This window comes from Syngnathus acus, chromosome 15, assembly GCF_901709675.1.
Source record: "Syngnathus acus chromosome 15, fSynAcu1.2, whole genome shotgun sequence".
Classification (NCBI taxonomy): domain Eukaryota; kingdom Metazoa; phylum Chordata; class Actinopteri; order Syngnathiformes; family Syngnathidae; genus Syngnathus; species Syngnathus acus.
In genome coordinates, this window is record NC_051100.1 from 11,517,788 (window position 1) to 11,530,431 (window position 12,644).

General features: G+C 42.6%; 4 protein-coding genes and 1 long non-coding RNA gene across 10 annotated transcripts; 3 read left to right on the forward strand and 2 right to left on the reverse strand.

Annotated features, from left to right (window-relative positions):
• The first annotated feature begins 72 nt into the window (after positions 1–72).
• LOC119135279 lies at positions 73–4,682 on the forward strand. Its single transcript, XR_005100532.1, has 2 exons — positions 73–201; positions 4,412–4,682. It is a non-coding gene; the product is annotated as an uncharacterized LOC119135279 (long non-coding RNA).
• dync2li1 (dynein, cytoplasmic 2, light intermediate chain 1) lies at positions 3,491–6,317 on the reverse strand. Of its 3 annotated transcripts, none has more exons than XM_037272759.1 (13): positions 6,289–6,317; positions 5,825–5,954; positions 5,669–5,703; positions 5,529–5,598; positions 5,324–5,412; positions 5,050–5,248; positions 4,784–4,852; positions 4,630–4,707; positions 4,457–4,536; positions 4,249–4,319; positions 4,020–4,117; positions 3,862–3,954; positions 3,491–3,711 (listed from the first exon to the last, which is right to left on the reverse strand). In XM_037272759.1, the coding sequence occupies exons 1-13, from the start codon at positions 6,300–6,302 to the stop codon at positions 3,649–3,651; spliced, it is 1,089 nt and encodes a 362-aa protein (XP_037128654.1). In that variant the 5' UTR covers positions 6,303–6,317; the 3' UTR covers positions 3,491–3,648. The 3 variants fall into 3 exon arrangements, with proteins under 3 accessions (XP_037128654.1, XP_037128653.1, XP_037128655.1); XM_037272758.1 differs by lacking the exon at positions 6,289–6,317 and adding an exon at positions 6,029–6,180; XM_037272760.1 differs by lacking the exon at positions 6,289–6,317 and adding an exon at positions 6,029–6,161 and having other exon boundaries at positions 5,836–5,954.
• LOC119135256 (zinc finger protein OZF-like) lies at positions 6,144–9,732 on the forward strand. 4 transcript variants are annotated; one of them, XM_037272748.1, is made up of 4 exons: positions 6,144–6,266; positions 7,343–7,452; positions 7,621–8,006; positions 8,052–9,732. In XM_037272748.1, the coding sequence occupies exons 2-4, from the start codon at positions 7,350–7,352 to the stop codon at positions 9,114–9,116; spliced, it is 1,554 nt and encodes a 517-aa protein (XP_037128643.1). In that variant the 5' UTR covers positions 6,144–6,266; positions 7,343–7,349; the 3' UTR covers positions 9,117–9,732. The 4 variants fall into 4 exon arrangements, with proteins under 4 accessions (XP_037128643.1, XP_037128644.1, XP_037128641.1 ...); XM_037272749.1 differs by having other exon boundaries at positions 7,621–7,802; positions 7,893–9,732; XM_037272746.1 differs by having other exon boundaries at positions 7,621–9,732.
• A 378-nt stretch (positions 9,733–10,110) lies between these two features.
• On the reverse strand, positions 10,111–11,000 carry lyrm7 (LYR motif containing 7). The gene is made up of 5 exons (XM_037272774.1): positions 10,862–11,000; positions 10,668–10,740; positions 10,438–10,508; positions 10,287–10,368; positions 10,111–10,196 (listed from the first exon to the last, which is right to left on the reverse strand). The coding sequence occupies exons 1-5, from the start codon at positions 10,877–10,879 to the stop codon at positions 10,126–10,128; spliced, it is 315 nt and encodes a 104-aa protein (XP_037128669.1). The 5' UTR covers positions 10,880–11,000; the 3' UTR covers positions 10,111–10,125.
• Positions 10,987–12,519, forward strand: hint1 (histidine triad nucleotide binding protein 1). Its single transcript, XM_037272773.1, has 3 exons — positions 10,987–11,157; positions 12,060–12,164; positions 12,263–12,519. The coding sequence occupies exons 1-3, from the start codon at positions 11,047–11,049 to the stop codon at positions 12,425–12,427; spliced, it is 381 nt and encodes a 126-aa protein (XP_037128668.1). The 5' UTR covers positions 10,987–11,046; the 3' UTR covers positions 12,428–12,519.
• Positions 12,520–12,644: the final 125 nt, after the last annotated feature.

Genomic DNA, 12,644 nt, shown 5'->3' on the forward strand with positions numbered 1-12,644 from the left:
GTTTGGGACTTACAGGGTTGGACTTGTCTGCCTTGCAAAATAAGCCCAGCCCACTTCAGTTCAGTTGAAGGGAATGGGTCATGTTACACCCTCGCAAAAAAATGTCAGCGCTACTGGTCGATCCTTGGGTGGTGGCGGTGGTAAATAATCTCGGAGGTCGACGTCCAAGTAGCAACCAGCTGTACCGAACGAAAACGGAAGGTGCGGAAGCGCTGAGATAAAATGAAATGTTGTTGGGGTGACGCCTTTTCACCGCACGATGGCGGCCAAAACGCTGCACGAAAACACCGTCGGGCAATGCTGCCACCTACTGGCTGTTTATCTGCATTGCTTGAATACTACGTCTTGAATTATAATAACGTAGAGCAGTGTTTCCCAACCTTTTTTCATTCACGGCACACCTTTTCATTGGAAAAAATCTCGAGGCACACCACCAACAAGAATCTGTTAAGTGTTACACCAGCCTCTATATTACAATCAGTTATATTACAACAAAAGACGTAAAGTTCTATTCCTATATATGTATGGAGAGTCGAATAATTGAATAAAAATAATACTAAATATTCTTTAAATTGTCTTTCTTTTGTAATTGAAAGTGACAGATTTTGAAAAAAGGTTTTAGACAGTGTAAGGAATAAACTATTGAAAGTGATTGTGATCAAAATCCAAAAGAATCAATATGGCTTTGTTTACTGTTTTAGACTAGCTCTATAAAATATTGCGACATTAAGAACAAAGTCACTTTTAAAGACGCTCTGCTGTTCTGACAGCGGCTGAATGGCTATCACAGTCGAGGTGTCTCGACTTGACTGTATATTTTACGTTGGTGAAATATCCAAGCCATTTGGGCTCCTAAAGTGATTCGTTCTTTTTTCAGTTCATATGACTTCAACCAGTAGGTGTCGGTAATGCGCATTGAAGCTGGTGCCACCACTCCGTAAATCAAAACGAAGAAGAAAATGACGTAACTTCCCGTTCACGAACGAGTCGTGAATTGCATTTCCCGTTCACCAACTGAACGGAGTGAACGAGTCAGTGAGTGATTTGCATTTCCAGTTCATCACGTGAACGGATCAGTGAGGGAACGAATCCTGACTTTCCCGTTCGCGAGCGAGATAATGGGTGAACTGCAAGGACGTGCATCAACGGATCCAGAGGCGTAGCCAGGAATTTTTCCAGTAGGGGCGCACGCCCACAGGAAAAAAAATCGAACATCACCCACGCCGTTCGCTGATCGCTAAAACAACATCCGGGTCCGGGAGGCAAACGGTGAATGGATAACATCGCGCACATAGAATAGCGCAAGCACATTCGCGCAAGACCGAAAGAAAAAAACGGCATGAAAATGAAGAATCGAAAAAGCTCTAGATTTTTTTCAACCGGGGCGCAGGGATGGCGGTGTACCTAATGGAGTGTCCGTGTGATTCCCTCGTTAAGTGCACCTGCGTGAAAAGTTTTAGCTCCTGCGGAACGTGAAAGTGACCAAAAACTTTTCACGCAGGTGCGCTTAACGACGGTCACTTGGAAAACATGTTGGAACGCGGCCCTGAGGACGAGAGCTTGACACCTGTGACCTTTGACCATGATATTTCCCTAATAAAGTGGCCTGTTATTAGGTACACTTGAAAATGGCGGTGTACCTAATGGAGTGTCCAAGTGACGTCACAGCTTAAACAGCCAATCAGGACGTGGGGGTGAGGGAGGGTGTGGCACTTTTCACTTTCACTAAAGCTTTTTCCCTATTGGCCTGTGATGCACATCACTAGTACAAAACAGTGCATTCAACCATAGACTGTCATGTTCAAACAGCTGACAGGTTAGTGATGCGGGCTCTTGCTCGGTGAGATCGTGGTTCGATCCCAGGTGAGAGCAAATGCATGAATGCGTTCTTATTGTGCAATTAACCCTTTATTTATTTATTCTTTTTTTTTTTTTTACCTCGTGTAGTGTACCTATTGAAGTGTCGATGAGGTGTACCTACACATGTTGTCATTTAAAGCAGTTAACCAAATGTCTGATTTTTATGTTTTAATTGGCGAATATAAAAACAAGGAATAAAACACCAGACAAGTTTTAACATAAATGTTTATTAAAATAATAATAAAAGTAAATTTCAAACCAGCAATCCAATGTGAAATTGCAGTAGATATATTGGATAACAATATTTAGGCGTATATATGCATACTAGGGGTGTAAATCGCGGGTTTTGTCACGATACGATATCATATCGATACAAAGAACCACGATACGATATTTGCCGATATCTTAAAGCTTGCTGTGATTCATTCACGATACATCACGATATAGTGCTCTACGATCGATATAGAACAATATCCTGATTTATAACAATTCATACGCAAAATCAACAACGTACTGCAAACTCTTTATTTAGGAAATTACAAAGTGCTTCCAAACGAATGACTTGAAGCCCAAAGGAGAGCGAATTTCCTCGTCTTCTTGGACACTAGCCATAGCACCAGCCCAGGAGCCGCGCAGTTGTCGGCTCCCCTTTCACGTGCCTGCTCTGCTCACAACACAACACGCCGCGCACTGCTCCCGGAAAGAGGAAGCAAGCAACAATGAACTGGATTTCAAAATAAAGTCGTGTCTAATGTCCGAGGTCAAAAACGGGCGATATAGATCGATGTTTAGCATCGATGCCAACAAATCGTAGAGCATTATATCGATTAATCGATGTGTATCGATGAATCGTTACACCCCTACAGTTGACCCATTGACTCGTTCGCGAACAGGAAAGTCTCAGGATTCGTTCCCTCACTGATCCGTTCTCGCGATGAACTGGAAATGCAAATCGTTCACTCACAGATTCGTTCACTCACAGATTCGTTCACTCACAGATCCGTTCACTCACAGATCCGTTCGTTGTGAACGGGAAATGCAATTCACGACTCGTTCGTGAACGGGAAGTTACGTCATTTTCTTCTTCGTTTTGTTTTACGGCGAGGTGGCACCAGCTTCAATGCGCATTACCGGCACCTACTGGTTGAAAAAAGAACGAATCACTTTAGGAGGTGATTCGTTCACTCTCGTTTACTGAAAACAACATCGTTCTTTTGAACGAATCGTTCACTCACGAGCCAACACTAACAGCAACACATAAACTGAGTATGTGCCGATGCCACAACATGAAATCTCAGGATTCTCCGATTTGCCACGCATGCACGATTAGCAAGTGGCTGACCAGGCCTTGCGCTAACTGACCTGTGGTTTGGCGATCCTGTTTACAATGCGCTCGGTATTTAATGTTGGACAATTTCCCACGGCACAGCTGAACATCTCTCACGGCACACCAGTGTGGTTGGGAAACACTGATGTAGAGCACGAATCGCGTTTATAAACAAACGGTACCGAGAAATATCTTGCCATCTGTTTGCACTGTTCACTCAAATTTAAATTGTTACTCTTTTTTAGGAATTGCAATTTTTTTTGTTTGTAGTGAGCACTTCCTGTACTCGTTTTACCTTCTTTCTACTACTAAAATGTAACAATGATTTCCATTTTTTATACTATTAAATTTATTTTTCACCTAATCCTCTCAGTAATTCCTCAGAGTAAAAATCCAATGAGTTTATTTTTCTATTGGAAAAAAATTGAGAAATTTACAAATACACTTTTCGAGTGGCGTTGCTATGTGTCCAGTTGCAGGCCTTTCCAGGACTTGGCTGCATTCTTCTTGTACTCTTCCAATTCCTGCAGGCAGAAAATACGTTTTTATAGTTGTATCCACTCAGAGATTATTATACAACTAAATCCGGGTATTACTTTGCACTTTTTTGTACATTTTAGCATTTTTAGGAGTGTTTTGTTGTTGTGGTTGTTTTAAATGGAAAGTGCCGTTACCTGGTCTTTCTGCGCCCGCATTGCGTCAATCTGCGGCTCGCTGTACTGCGGGTCCTTGGCTGGATCTTTCTCTTCCTTCTTCTCGCTGGTGTTCTGAAAACATGGAAATTAATTGGATCAAACTATTGTCTGGAATATGACTTATATTGAAAGCTGACCTCAGGGGGGAAGATGCGCTCGTAGACTTTCTTCCAGAGGTCTTTGGGGTTCTTGGCGTGCAGAGAAGTGATGTCTATTTCTGTTGTAGGCGGAGAGCCTATCGCGTTTATGTGTAAAATTAGACAAATGTAGCTCGACAACGTGTAGATGCAGACAGTACAATTTCATAAGGTGTGATGATGTGGAAGTGCGTGGTTAATATCGGCCACCGGAGGACGCTGTACTCACCGATTTGGCTGAAAGAGTCAGAGCCAACTGGAATGATGAGGGGCTTACTGGAGTCACATGACATTGTTTTCCTACAAATAAACAGCACAATGAATTCTAGAATATGATAATAATGTTTACATTTTTATATAACGTTTTATTTGTTGATTTTTCATTATTACAGATATGACACTATGGAGAGAGAGAGAGTTCTGTGTGCCGTGTTCACCCTGTGTCCGCATTGAAGGCCAGATGGGAGAAGAAGCTTTTGGTCTTGGACACGAGGCTCTCCGACTTGATGCTGCTGAACTGACAACCGATAAAAAACACAGAAGAAGAAAGGACAAGTGAAACATGACAACGATGCAAATGTGTCGTCGTGCGTGAGACGAGTCATCTTACAATAAGCGAGGCGGCGTAGTAGTGAGCAACAAAACGCAACGTCTTGCAAACCACTTTCCTCTTGTCCGACGCCAATTCCTGCAAAGGTACGAGCTTTTTTAAACCGTGACTAGATCCCATTTTATGGTGCCAAGTATTTTTGTGTGTGCTTTACCTGAAAGAGGTCATACTTGCTGCCGATGATGAGCAGAGGAACTGGAAAGGGGCTAATCAGCTCTCTGTCCTGTTCAAGCAAAAACTATCATCATGGTGTCTCAATCGATAGCTGGCAAAAGTATGTACAAACTTGGGAAAAAAAGAAAGGCCAAGTGTTGAACAGGATTGAAGATTTAAAAAGGCACATCTCCATCAACTATTTCCCATTTTTCACATTCTTAGTCTTCTGCAGGACAAACCATGTTGTAAGATGCGTGTGCTTACGGGAAAGTCCTTGGGCAGGACACGTGCAGCAAAAAGCGCGGTCGCTGATTGTTTGGACTGCGCTCGTTTCTTGTCAACTTGTCGGGCCTGAGAAGCAGCCTGCTCCACGTGGGTCTGCGCCACCTGCAGCAATGTCTCCATCGTAGCCCACAGAGTAGACGGAGCAGACAGATCCAACACCAGGATGATGGACAGGGACCTGTGTGGCATAGATTGAATTAATAAACACACTCCATCCAGGTGGATTTAGCTGCGCATTGTATATGTGAGTTACCTGATGCTAGCAGCAGTGATGGGGATCTGCACGAGATCTGACAAGGAAGTCCCACCGCCCAGCTCCCACAGGTGGGCTATGTCTTTGGGCTGGACATGTTACGTGACATTGGACACGTAACAGCGGAGAGGAAACAAAGGTTTTCACATAGTAGCTACTTCTGATTTGACAGACACTAGCAGGCACATTATCCTATAATACTCACCGTATTATGTCCTGTGGCTCTCCTGCCAAACGTGTACTCCAGAGCCAGAGTGGGCTTAGCTGGTTCATCCCTGCTGTGTATAACACGTAAGCACTATGACTATTTAAATGTGTTTATAATTACTCAATTTGAATACTCGCCTGTCCAGGCATCGAAGCAGAAGAGACGTTTTACCCTGTCGTAAAGACAGATAAACATGTTGCATTTCGCCAATCACAATTAAACAGGGCTTGACATAAATGGAAAGTAAGCAGAGGAAATAAATCAACAGTAAAAAAAACAAAAAATAAACATACCCCAGCCTTACTTCCCATGAGAAAGACGGTCCTCTCCCCCACTGCTTCTCCTCGACCATCGGCGTCCTCTCCAGCATCGCTCTCCCGACTTTGGACCTCGGCGGCGGCCAAGTCCCACAACTTGTCGGTGCTGGTATATGACACAAACAAACATCGCGTCACTTTATGTCCACTCCGTTGTATCGTGAAAACACTTGGCCTTACCATGTTTTTGGCATCATCGGTCAAAAGATAACATGTCCCTAAACAGTGACATTGCGGCACACGGAAGCGTTGCCAAGACAACGGGCGCACATTGATGACGAACTTCCGCTAACGCTTCGGCGAGAAACCACAAAGAAAGATCACCGTTCACCGTGTCGTCCTCTGACGGCCGAAAATCACCAGACCAAGAGGTGATTATCATAAAATATATGCATACACATGCTATTTGAAAACTACTGTAAGTATAAAATGAAGATTACCCAAAGAGAAGCATAATCTCACTGTTGTTGCATATCGACGCATAGTGATGGGTCTATGAGGCGTCGTGTATCGTTTCAATACATTGCTAAACTGTGTCGCTGAATGCTGACACCCGCTGGACCTTAAAAATACTACAGGCTACCCTAGTTGACAGACTCAACTGACACTGATTTGATGACCTAGTATATACATTAATTAATTTAAAACAATAAGTTTTCCCAATGTTTTGAAATTGAGCCTGTTGGGCTTTTTGGACACAATTTCTCCCGCCGTTGAAAACACCCACTCACACGGCACAGATGAGGCTGGAGTGCAGTGTAGTGGGTCTTTTGATTTACCAGTATCTGACTTGGGGCTGCTCCATAATTCTTAATAACTTCGAGGATGAACCGCAAAAGATCAGTCATTGTTTTAGCAGATCCATCCCGTTGACAATGCGCTTCCTTTAACAGAGCTTTGGCGCGCTTCCTTGACAGACGACACTGCTGCTCCTTCGGTCACGTGACCTTTTTTTTTTTTTTTTTTTTTTTTTTTTTTAAAGCGATACGCCCACCGACACGGGGTTTCCGCTCTATGAGCTCGACACATGCGCCGACGCATTGGTGTAATTCGTAGTACTCCTTGGTTGCAGGACAGAAGTGCGGGCCGCTTCCATTAGCATGGTAGCTACCACAAGGATAACTTAATGATATTTAGCTTGATAATTGGCATTATCGTCGATTTACAACTGTCTTTTGTCAAGTAGCTGCAAAGGCTACTCTGAACAGCGTCCTCGACGAATGTTCGATCGCAAATGAGCCATCATCACATGCTGGTTCTTGCCTGTACCGTGGAACTTACTCAAGATTGAGTATTAGCAATGTTGATTGCAGGCATGCCCCCGATTTTAAATCTTAATGCCTTCATGCACTCTACCAGATGATAACGCATAATCACGTTTGCTAAAACAGGTCCGATCTACATGAAGTCGTTTTGTGTATAGGATCGCTTTGAGTTTACGTTTGTTTGTTTGTTTGTTAGCCAAACATCGCTGAACAAGTGTTGTGATTACAGTGTGAAAATGTTTGCAAGGACCACAGCAGAGTATATGGAGGAAAAGTACCGTAGTCGTCAACGACTGGAAGATCTATGGCTGCAGCCTTATGTTGTGTTGCGCAGAGCAGGTTAGTACATGTCTATTTTCTACTATGAATTCTCTCCCAGTGTTTATTTGAAGTAGAATTCTATCAAAATCATGTGTCATAGGCAGATTGACGAAGTCCTTGTATAGGTTTGACCAGTTACTCTTCAACTGTAACTTTCATTGTTAATGTGTTTGTCTTGTTTTGCAGAAAGTGAAGCTATTTGTCCGAAGCAGCAGGAGCCAGAGCGCACTCACATTAAAGAGGAGGATGTAGACATTGAGGTCCAGCACTTCAATGAACAAACGGAGCAGAAGTTTCTTTGCACCATAAAAGAGGAGGAAGAGCCGGAGCGGGATTGTAATAAAGAGGAGGGAGAGGACTCCTGCGACATTAAAGAGGAGGGAGAGGCCTCCTGCGACATTAAAGAGGAGGGAGAGGACTCCTGCAACATTAAAGAGGAGGGAGAGGACTCCTTCGACATTAAAGAGGAGGGAGAAGACTTCTATGACATTAAAAAGGAAGAGGAGGAAGATGCCTGCAAGATGCCATTGACTGGTGTCCCTTTGAAGAGTTTAGATGAGGGTCAACATGAGGTGAGCAAACGGGCGGAGCTTCCAAGCTGCAGCTCAAGTCAACAAATGACCAGAGAAGGTGATGAAGACCACTGTGGAGGATCACAAGCAGGTCCACCATCAGATAGCGATAACGTGTCATCACATGTTCCTGCTCCTGCTGATGATGATGATGAGTCTCAAAACAAACACAGGCAATGTTCTCAGTGTGGGAAACGTTTTGCTAATAACAGTGGTTTGAAACAACACATGAGAATACACCCAAGAAAGGAAAACGTTTCCTGCTCAGATTCTGGCCAAAAATTCTCTCGAAGGGAATATTTAAAAAGGCACACAAGAATCCACACTGGTGGCGAGAAACACTTTTCCTGCTCAGATTGTGGCAAAACATTCTCTCAAAGGGAATATTTAAAAAGTCATACAAGAATCCACACTGGTGAGAAACCTTTTTCATGCTCAGTTTGTGGCAAAAGATTCTCTCTGAGTGGAAATCTAAAAGTGCACACAAGAATCCACACTGGCGAGAAACCTTTTTCATGCTCAGTTTGTGGCCGAAAATTCACTGACAAGGGAAGTCTAATAATTCATACAAGAATCCACACTGGTGAGAAACCTTTTTCATGCTCAGTTTGTGGCCAAAAATTCTCTCGAAGTGGACATTTAAAAGAGCACACAAGAATCCACACTGGCGAGAAACCTTATCCATGCTCAGTTTGTGGCAAAAAATTCTCTCAGAGTGGAAATCTAAAAGTGCACACAAGAATCCACACTGGCGAGAAACCTTTTTCATGCTCAGTTTGTGGCCAAAAATTCACTGACAAGGGAAGTCTAATAATTCATACAATAATCCACACTGGTGAGAAACCTTTTTCATGCTCAGTTTGTAGCCAAAAATTCTCTGACAAGGGAAGTCTAACAATTCATACAAGAATCCACACTGGCGAGAAACCTTTTTCATGCTTAGTTTGTGGCAAAAGATTTTCAGTGGAGAAGTCCTTAAAAAGTCATACTACAAGAATCCACACTGGTGAGAACCCTGTTGCCTGCTCAGTCACTTTCCAAATAGTTTCATTGAGAATTCCGTGTGTTGGCGAGATGAGCAGATTGGTGAAGTTTTCACCTTCTATTTGAGTAGACTTCATGAGTTTTTGCATCAATAATGATGTAGTTAACTGGCCTCGGGGTGATAATAGTTTTGTTGTTTTCGTTATACTTGGTGTTATTTTGGTTTTAGTTAAGGTATTTAACAGTAAATAAATTTAATTCATATTCAGGGCAAGTTGCTTAGTTTCTATTAGTGTTTAGGGTTTAGTTTTGTTCGGCTTTTCATGTTCATGTTAAGGTTTTTGCCCCCATATTTGTCAAGACTTGTTAAGAAGAAAAATCAGAAGCAAGCAAGACACTTTTTTTTCTTGTGTGGCGATTTAGCCCTGCTCTCTGCACTGGAAAAAGCTAGCCAATCAAGAAGGGGCCTCACACCATATCTGAAGCGAAGTGGGACAACTACAGGGAGAAAAGAAAGCTCAGATGCATAATGATTAATTCTTTTCATTTTGCAATGAAAATAGATTAAGCAATTTGTGTAGAAATACTGAATGACAAAATATGAAAGCAAGTGGAATGCCTTGGAATCATGAAATAAAATGAGTGAATTATAGCAAAAGACATTGATCAATGTGGAATCATGTGAAGTATTGAATCATATGGAATTATGTCGAATATTAGACAATGACGAACGATGGAATCATGTAGGTGTATTTTTAATGACGGTTTTGGCTAATATTTCAAATTCTTTCGATTTTTGGTTTTGTTCTTACATTTCTTTTGTAATTTTCCAATTTGTCTACTGTAATATTTGTGTATTTTCATCAGTCAATAGTTTACTCCAATGGTTCTCAGAGTTGAATACTAATTAAAGCAGACAAAAATCAATTTAATATAATATAATTGCACAATACAAATGAATTATGACATTAATAAAGATCTATTCTATTCTATTAACTTAACGATGCCTCCAGCAAAAACAACTTTTTTTCCATGTAGTGGCCATGACCTTATTTGGCAGCTCTTGATCCAAATGAAATGTGACAGATATGTCTCCGTACGAGTCCCTTTCCTTGTTTTGTTATCAGTTGTCCTGTCATGACTTTTTTCTGGGCTGGTCACAATAGGGAACATTTTCTAATAGAAGATCCTCTCTGGGTCGAAGCACTGTGAGAAAAGGACCAATAAAACACCCCCAAAATCCTTGAAAAGGCTAAGACTACAATATTTTATAACTGTGTGAAGACATGGACTCACAGAGTCTTCCGTTGTCAACGTGCTCCATTTGAAGGACGCCCTGGCGTAGGACTGTTTCCACATCTGAGGCCATTTGGATCATCTGGAACAGAACACACGTTTAATGGTCTCAAAAGTCCTCCAACAAAATGGCTTACTATACTTTGTTTACCTTCTCAATGTTTTCTTCTGACGATTCATGTTTATTTTTACAGAACTCCTCGTTGATTTTTGACTTTGCAGCTGTTTGAAAGAAAAAAAGTTAATATACCTGATAGTTACTGTAAAAGCAGTCTTTTTTTAGTTTACTTTCACTTCCGTAATCGAGTCAAGTCAGCACTCCTATTTTTACTCAACTATTTTTTTTAAGTGTTGCTATCAAGTGACAAGTGAAAAACTGACCTGTCAGTGCTCTCTCGTCATCTTTGAACACAGCCATCCTCGTTCTGTGCAAAGACTTGAACACGCGTAAGACCTGCACGAACATCAAACATGCGTGTTGGCTAAATTAAACCTCTACCACTTCATTCTTGCATTAAGCAAAGTCAAAAATGGTAAAATAATCGTATTTAATTGTATTAAGGTTTGCTGCTCACCTTCACGCGAGTACCCATTTTGACTTATTGGCGTTTACTTCCGCCTTCGATATGTCAAAGACCAATCAGAGCAAATTTTGCAGTGACGTTAGAAAGCAACCAATCAGCTGTCAGCGAGCTCCGCCTCTCAGAAGCGATACCGCCCTTGTCTATAGTCAGTGTGCGACTGCGCCAAGTTTGCGACCATGGCTGACGAAACAGCAAAAGCGCAGGTGGCCCAGCCTGGCGGAGACACAATATTTGGGAAAATCATACGCAAAGAAATCCCTGCGAAACTCCTCTACGAGGACGACCGGGTAGGCTTTCATTGAGTATGCTCCAACGCGCACTCGCTGCACTTTTACTGCAGCGAGGCTCAAGCTAAATGAGTGCTAATGCTAGTGCAGGTTCTGCACTCATAACTGCCTGTGATCATTTTTTCGACTGAATATTCAGTATTAAATATGGCTGCAATAAAACCATACACCGCATGCCTAATACAATTATTTACACACACAGATGTTATATAAATTGAAGCTCAAAGACGTCTAAGAACATTTGATCCTTGTTTAAGTCAAATAGTTTGCATTTATATTTTCAGATATGAAAATAAAAACTAAGAAAATGTACAAGTGTTAACGTTGTTATTTATCCTATTATTTTTCTGCAAAAATATTTTCATAAATTCCCTAAGTTATTTTTCCCCATCTAATCTTTTTTTTTTTCTTCTAAAAAAAAAAAATAAAAAAGTCTTTTTGTATTTTTCATGTAATTTATGTACAGTTTTTTCCATCCATCCATCCATTTTCTGAACCGCTTAGTCCCCACGGGGGTCGCGGGAGTGCTGGAGCCTATCCCAGCCGTCAACGGGCAGTAGGCGGGGGACACCCTGAACCGGTTGCCAGCCGATCGCAGGGCACACAGAGACAAACAACCATTTGCACTCGCACTCACACCTAGGGACAATTTGGAGTCTTCAATCGGCCTACCAAGCATGTTTTTTTTTTTGGGATGTGGGAGGAAACCGGAGTGCCCGGAGAAAACCCACGCGGGCCGGGGAGAACATGCAAACTCCACACAGGGAGGGCCGGAGGTGGAATCGAACCCGCACCCTCCCAACTGTGAGGCGGACGTGCTACCCAGTGCGCCACCGAGCCGCCTGTACAGTTTTTTGTTTTCTATAAATTAAAATCGTCTGTGTTTATTTGTTCTGTTTCAGTGCGTGGCCTTTCCTGACATTTCCCCCCAGGCGCCAACTCACATCCTGGTGGTCCCCAAAAAGCCAATCGTCCAGCTGTCAAAAGCGGAGGATGGTGATGCTGCAGTAAGGATGGATTAGATGCAGAGCATGTTATGACTTGATTGAATGCTTGTATTGTTGTTTGACTAGTGCCCTCACCCCTTTCTCTCCCTCCCTGGCAGCTTCTGGGCCACTTGCTGATCGTGGCCAAGAAGTGCGCCGAGCAGGCGGGCTTAGCCAAAGGCTACAGGATCGTCATCAACGATGGGCCTGACGGCGGCCAGTCGGTCTACCACATCCACATTCACGTCTTGGGGGGCCGTGTCATGAAGTGGCCCCCCGGCTGACACCTCCGCGCCACAATGTCTTTTCCTGTGGTTGAAGTGAATGTGCTTGTTTAACTGTGGTAATAAAATTGGTTGAGAGCACTCAAAACTCAGTCTTCTTGAAACATATATTTTTTGTAGCTGTACATACAACAGTTTTGGTGGTCTTCTACTAAAGATTATGCAAGTGACCTAGGGAGGAACCCACCCCCCCAAAAAAAACTACAATGAGCAACAT

Coding starts and splice junctions, on each gene's coding strand:
- dync2li1 (XM_037272758.1), bottom strand. Junction 5,704..5,824: donor TCATGGGAAGTAAGGCTGGG/GTATGTTTATTT, acceptor TCTTTACGACAG/GGTAAAACGTCTCTTCTGCT. Junction 4,320..4,456: donor GCCTTCAATGCGGACACAGG/GTGAACACGGCA, acceptor GTTTATTTGTAG/GAAAACAATGTCATGTGACT.
- LOC119135256 (XM_037272746.1), top strand. CDS start 7,350: ATGTTTGCAAGGACCACAGCAGAGTATATGGAGGAAAAGTACCGTAGT. Junction 7,453..7,620: donor TGTTGTGTTGCGCAGAGCAG/GTTAGTACATGT, acceptor CTTGTTTTGCAG/AAAGTGAAGCTATTTGTCCG.
- hint1 (XM_037272773.1), top strand. CDS start 11,047: ATGGCTGACGAAACAGCAAAAGCGCAGGTGGCCCAGCCTGGCGGAGAC. Junction 11,158..12,059: donor TCCTCTACGAGGACGACCGG/GTAGGCTTTCAT, acceptor GTTCTGTTTCAG/TGCGTGGCCTTTCCTGACAT. Junction 12,165..12,262: donor CGGAGGATGGTGATGCTGCA/GTAAGGATGGAT, acceptor CCTCCCTGGCAG/CTTCTGGGCCACTTGCTGAT.
- lyrm7 (XM_037272774.1), bottom strand. Junction 10,369..10,437: donor CAGAAGAAAACATTGAGAAG/GTAAACAAAGTA, acceptor GTTCTGTTCCAG/ATGATCCAAATGGCCTCAGA. Junction 10,197..10,286: donor CGTTGACAACGGAAGACTCT/GTGAGTCCATGT, acceptor CTTTTCTCACAG/TGCTTCGACCCAGAGAGGAT.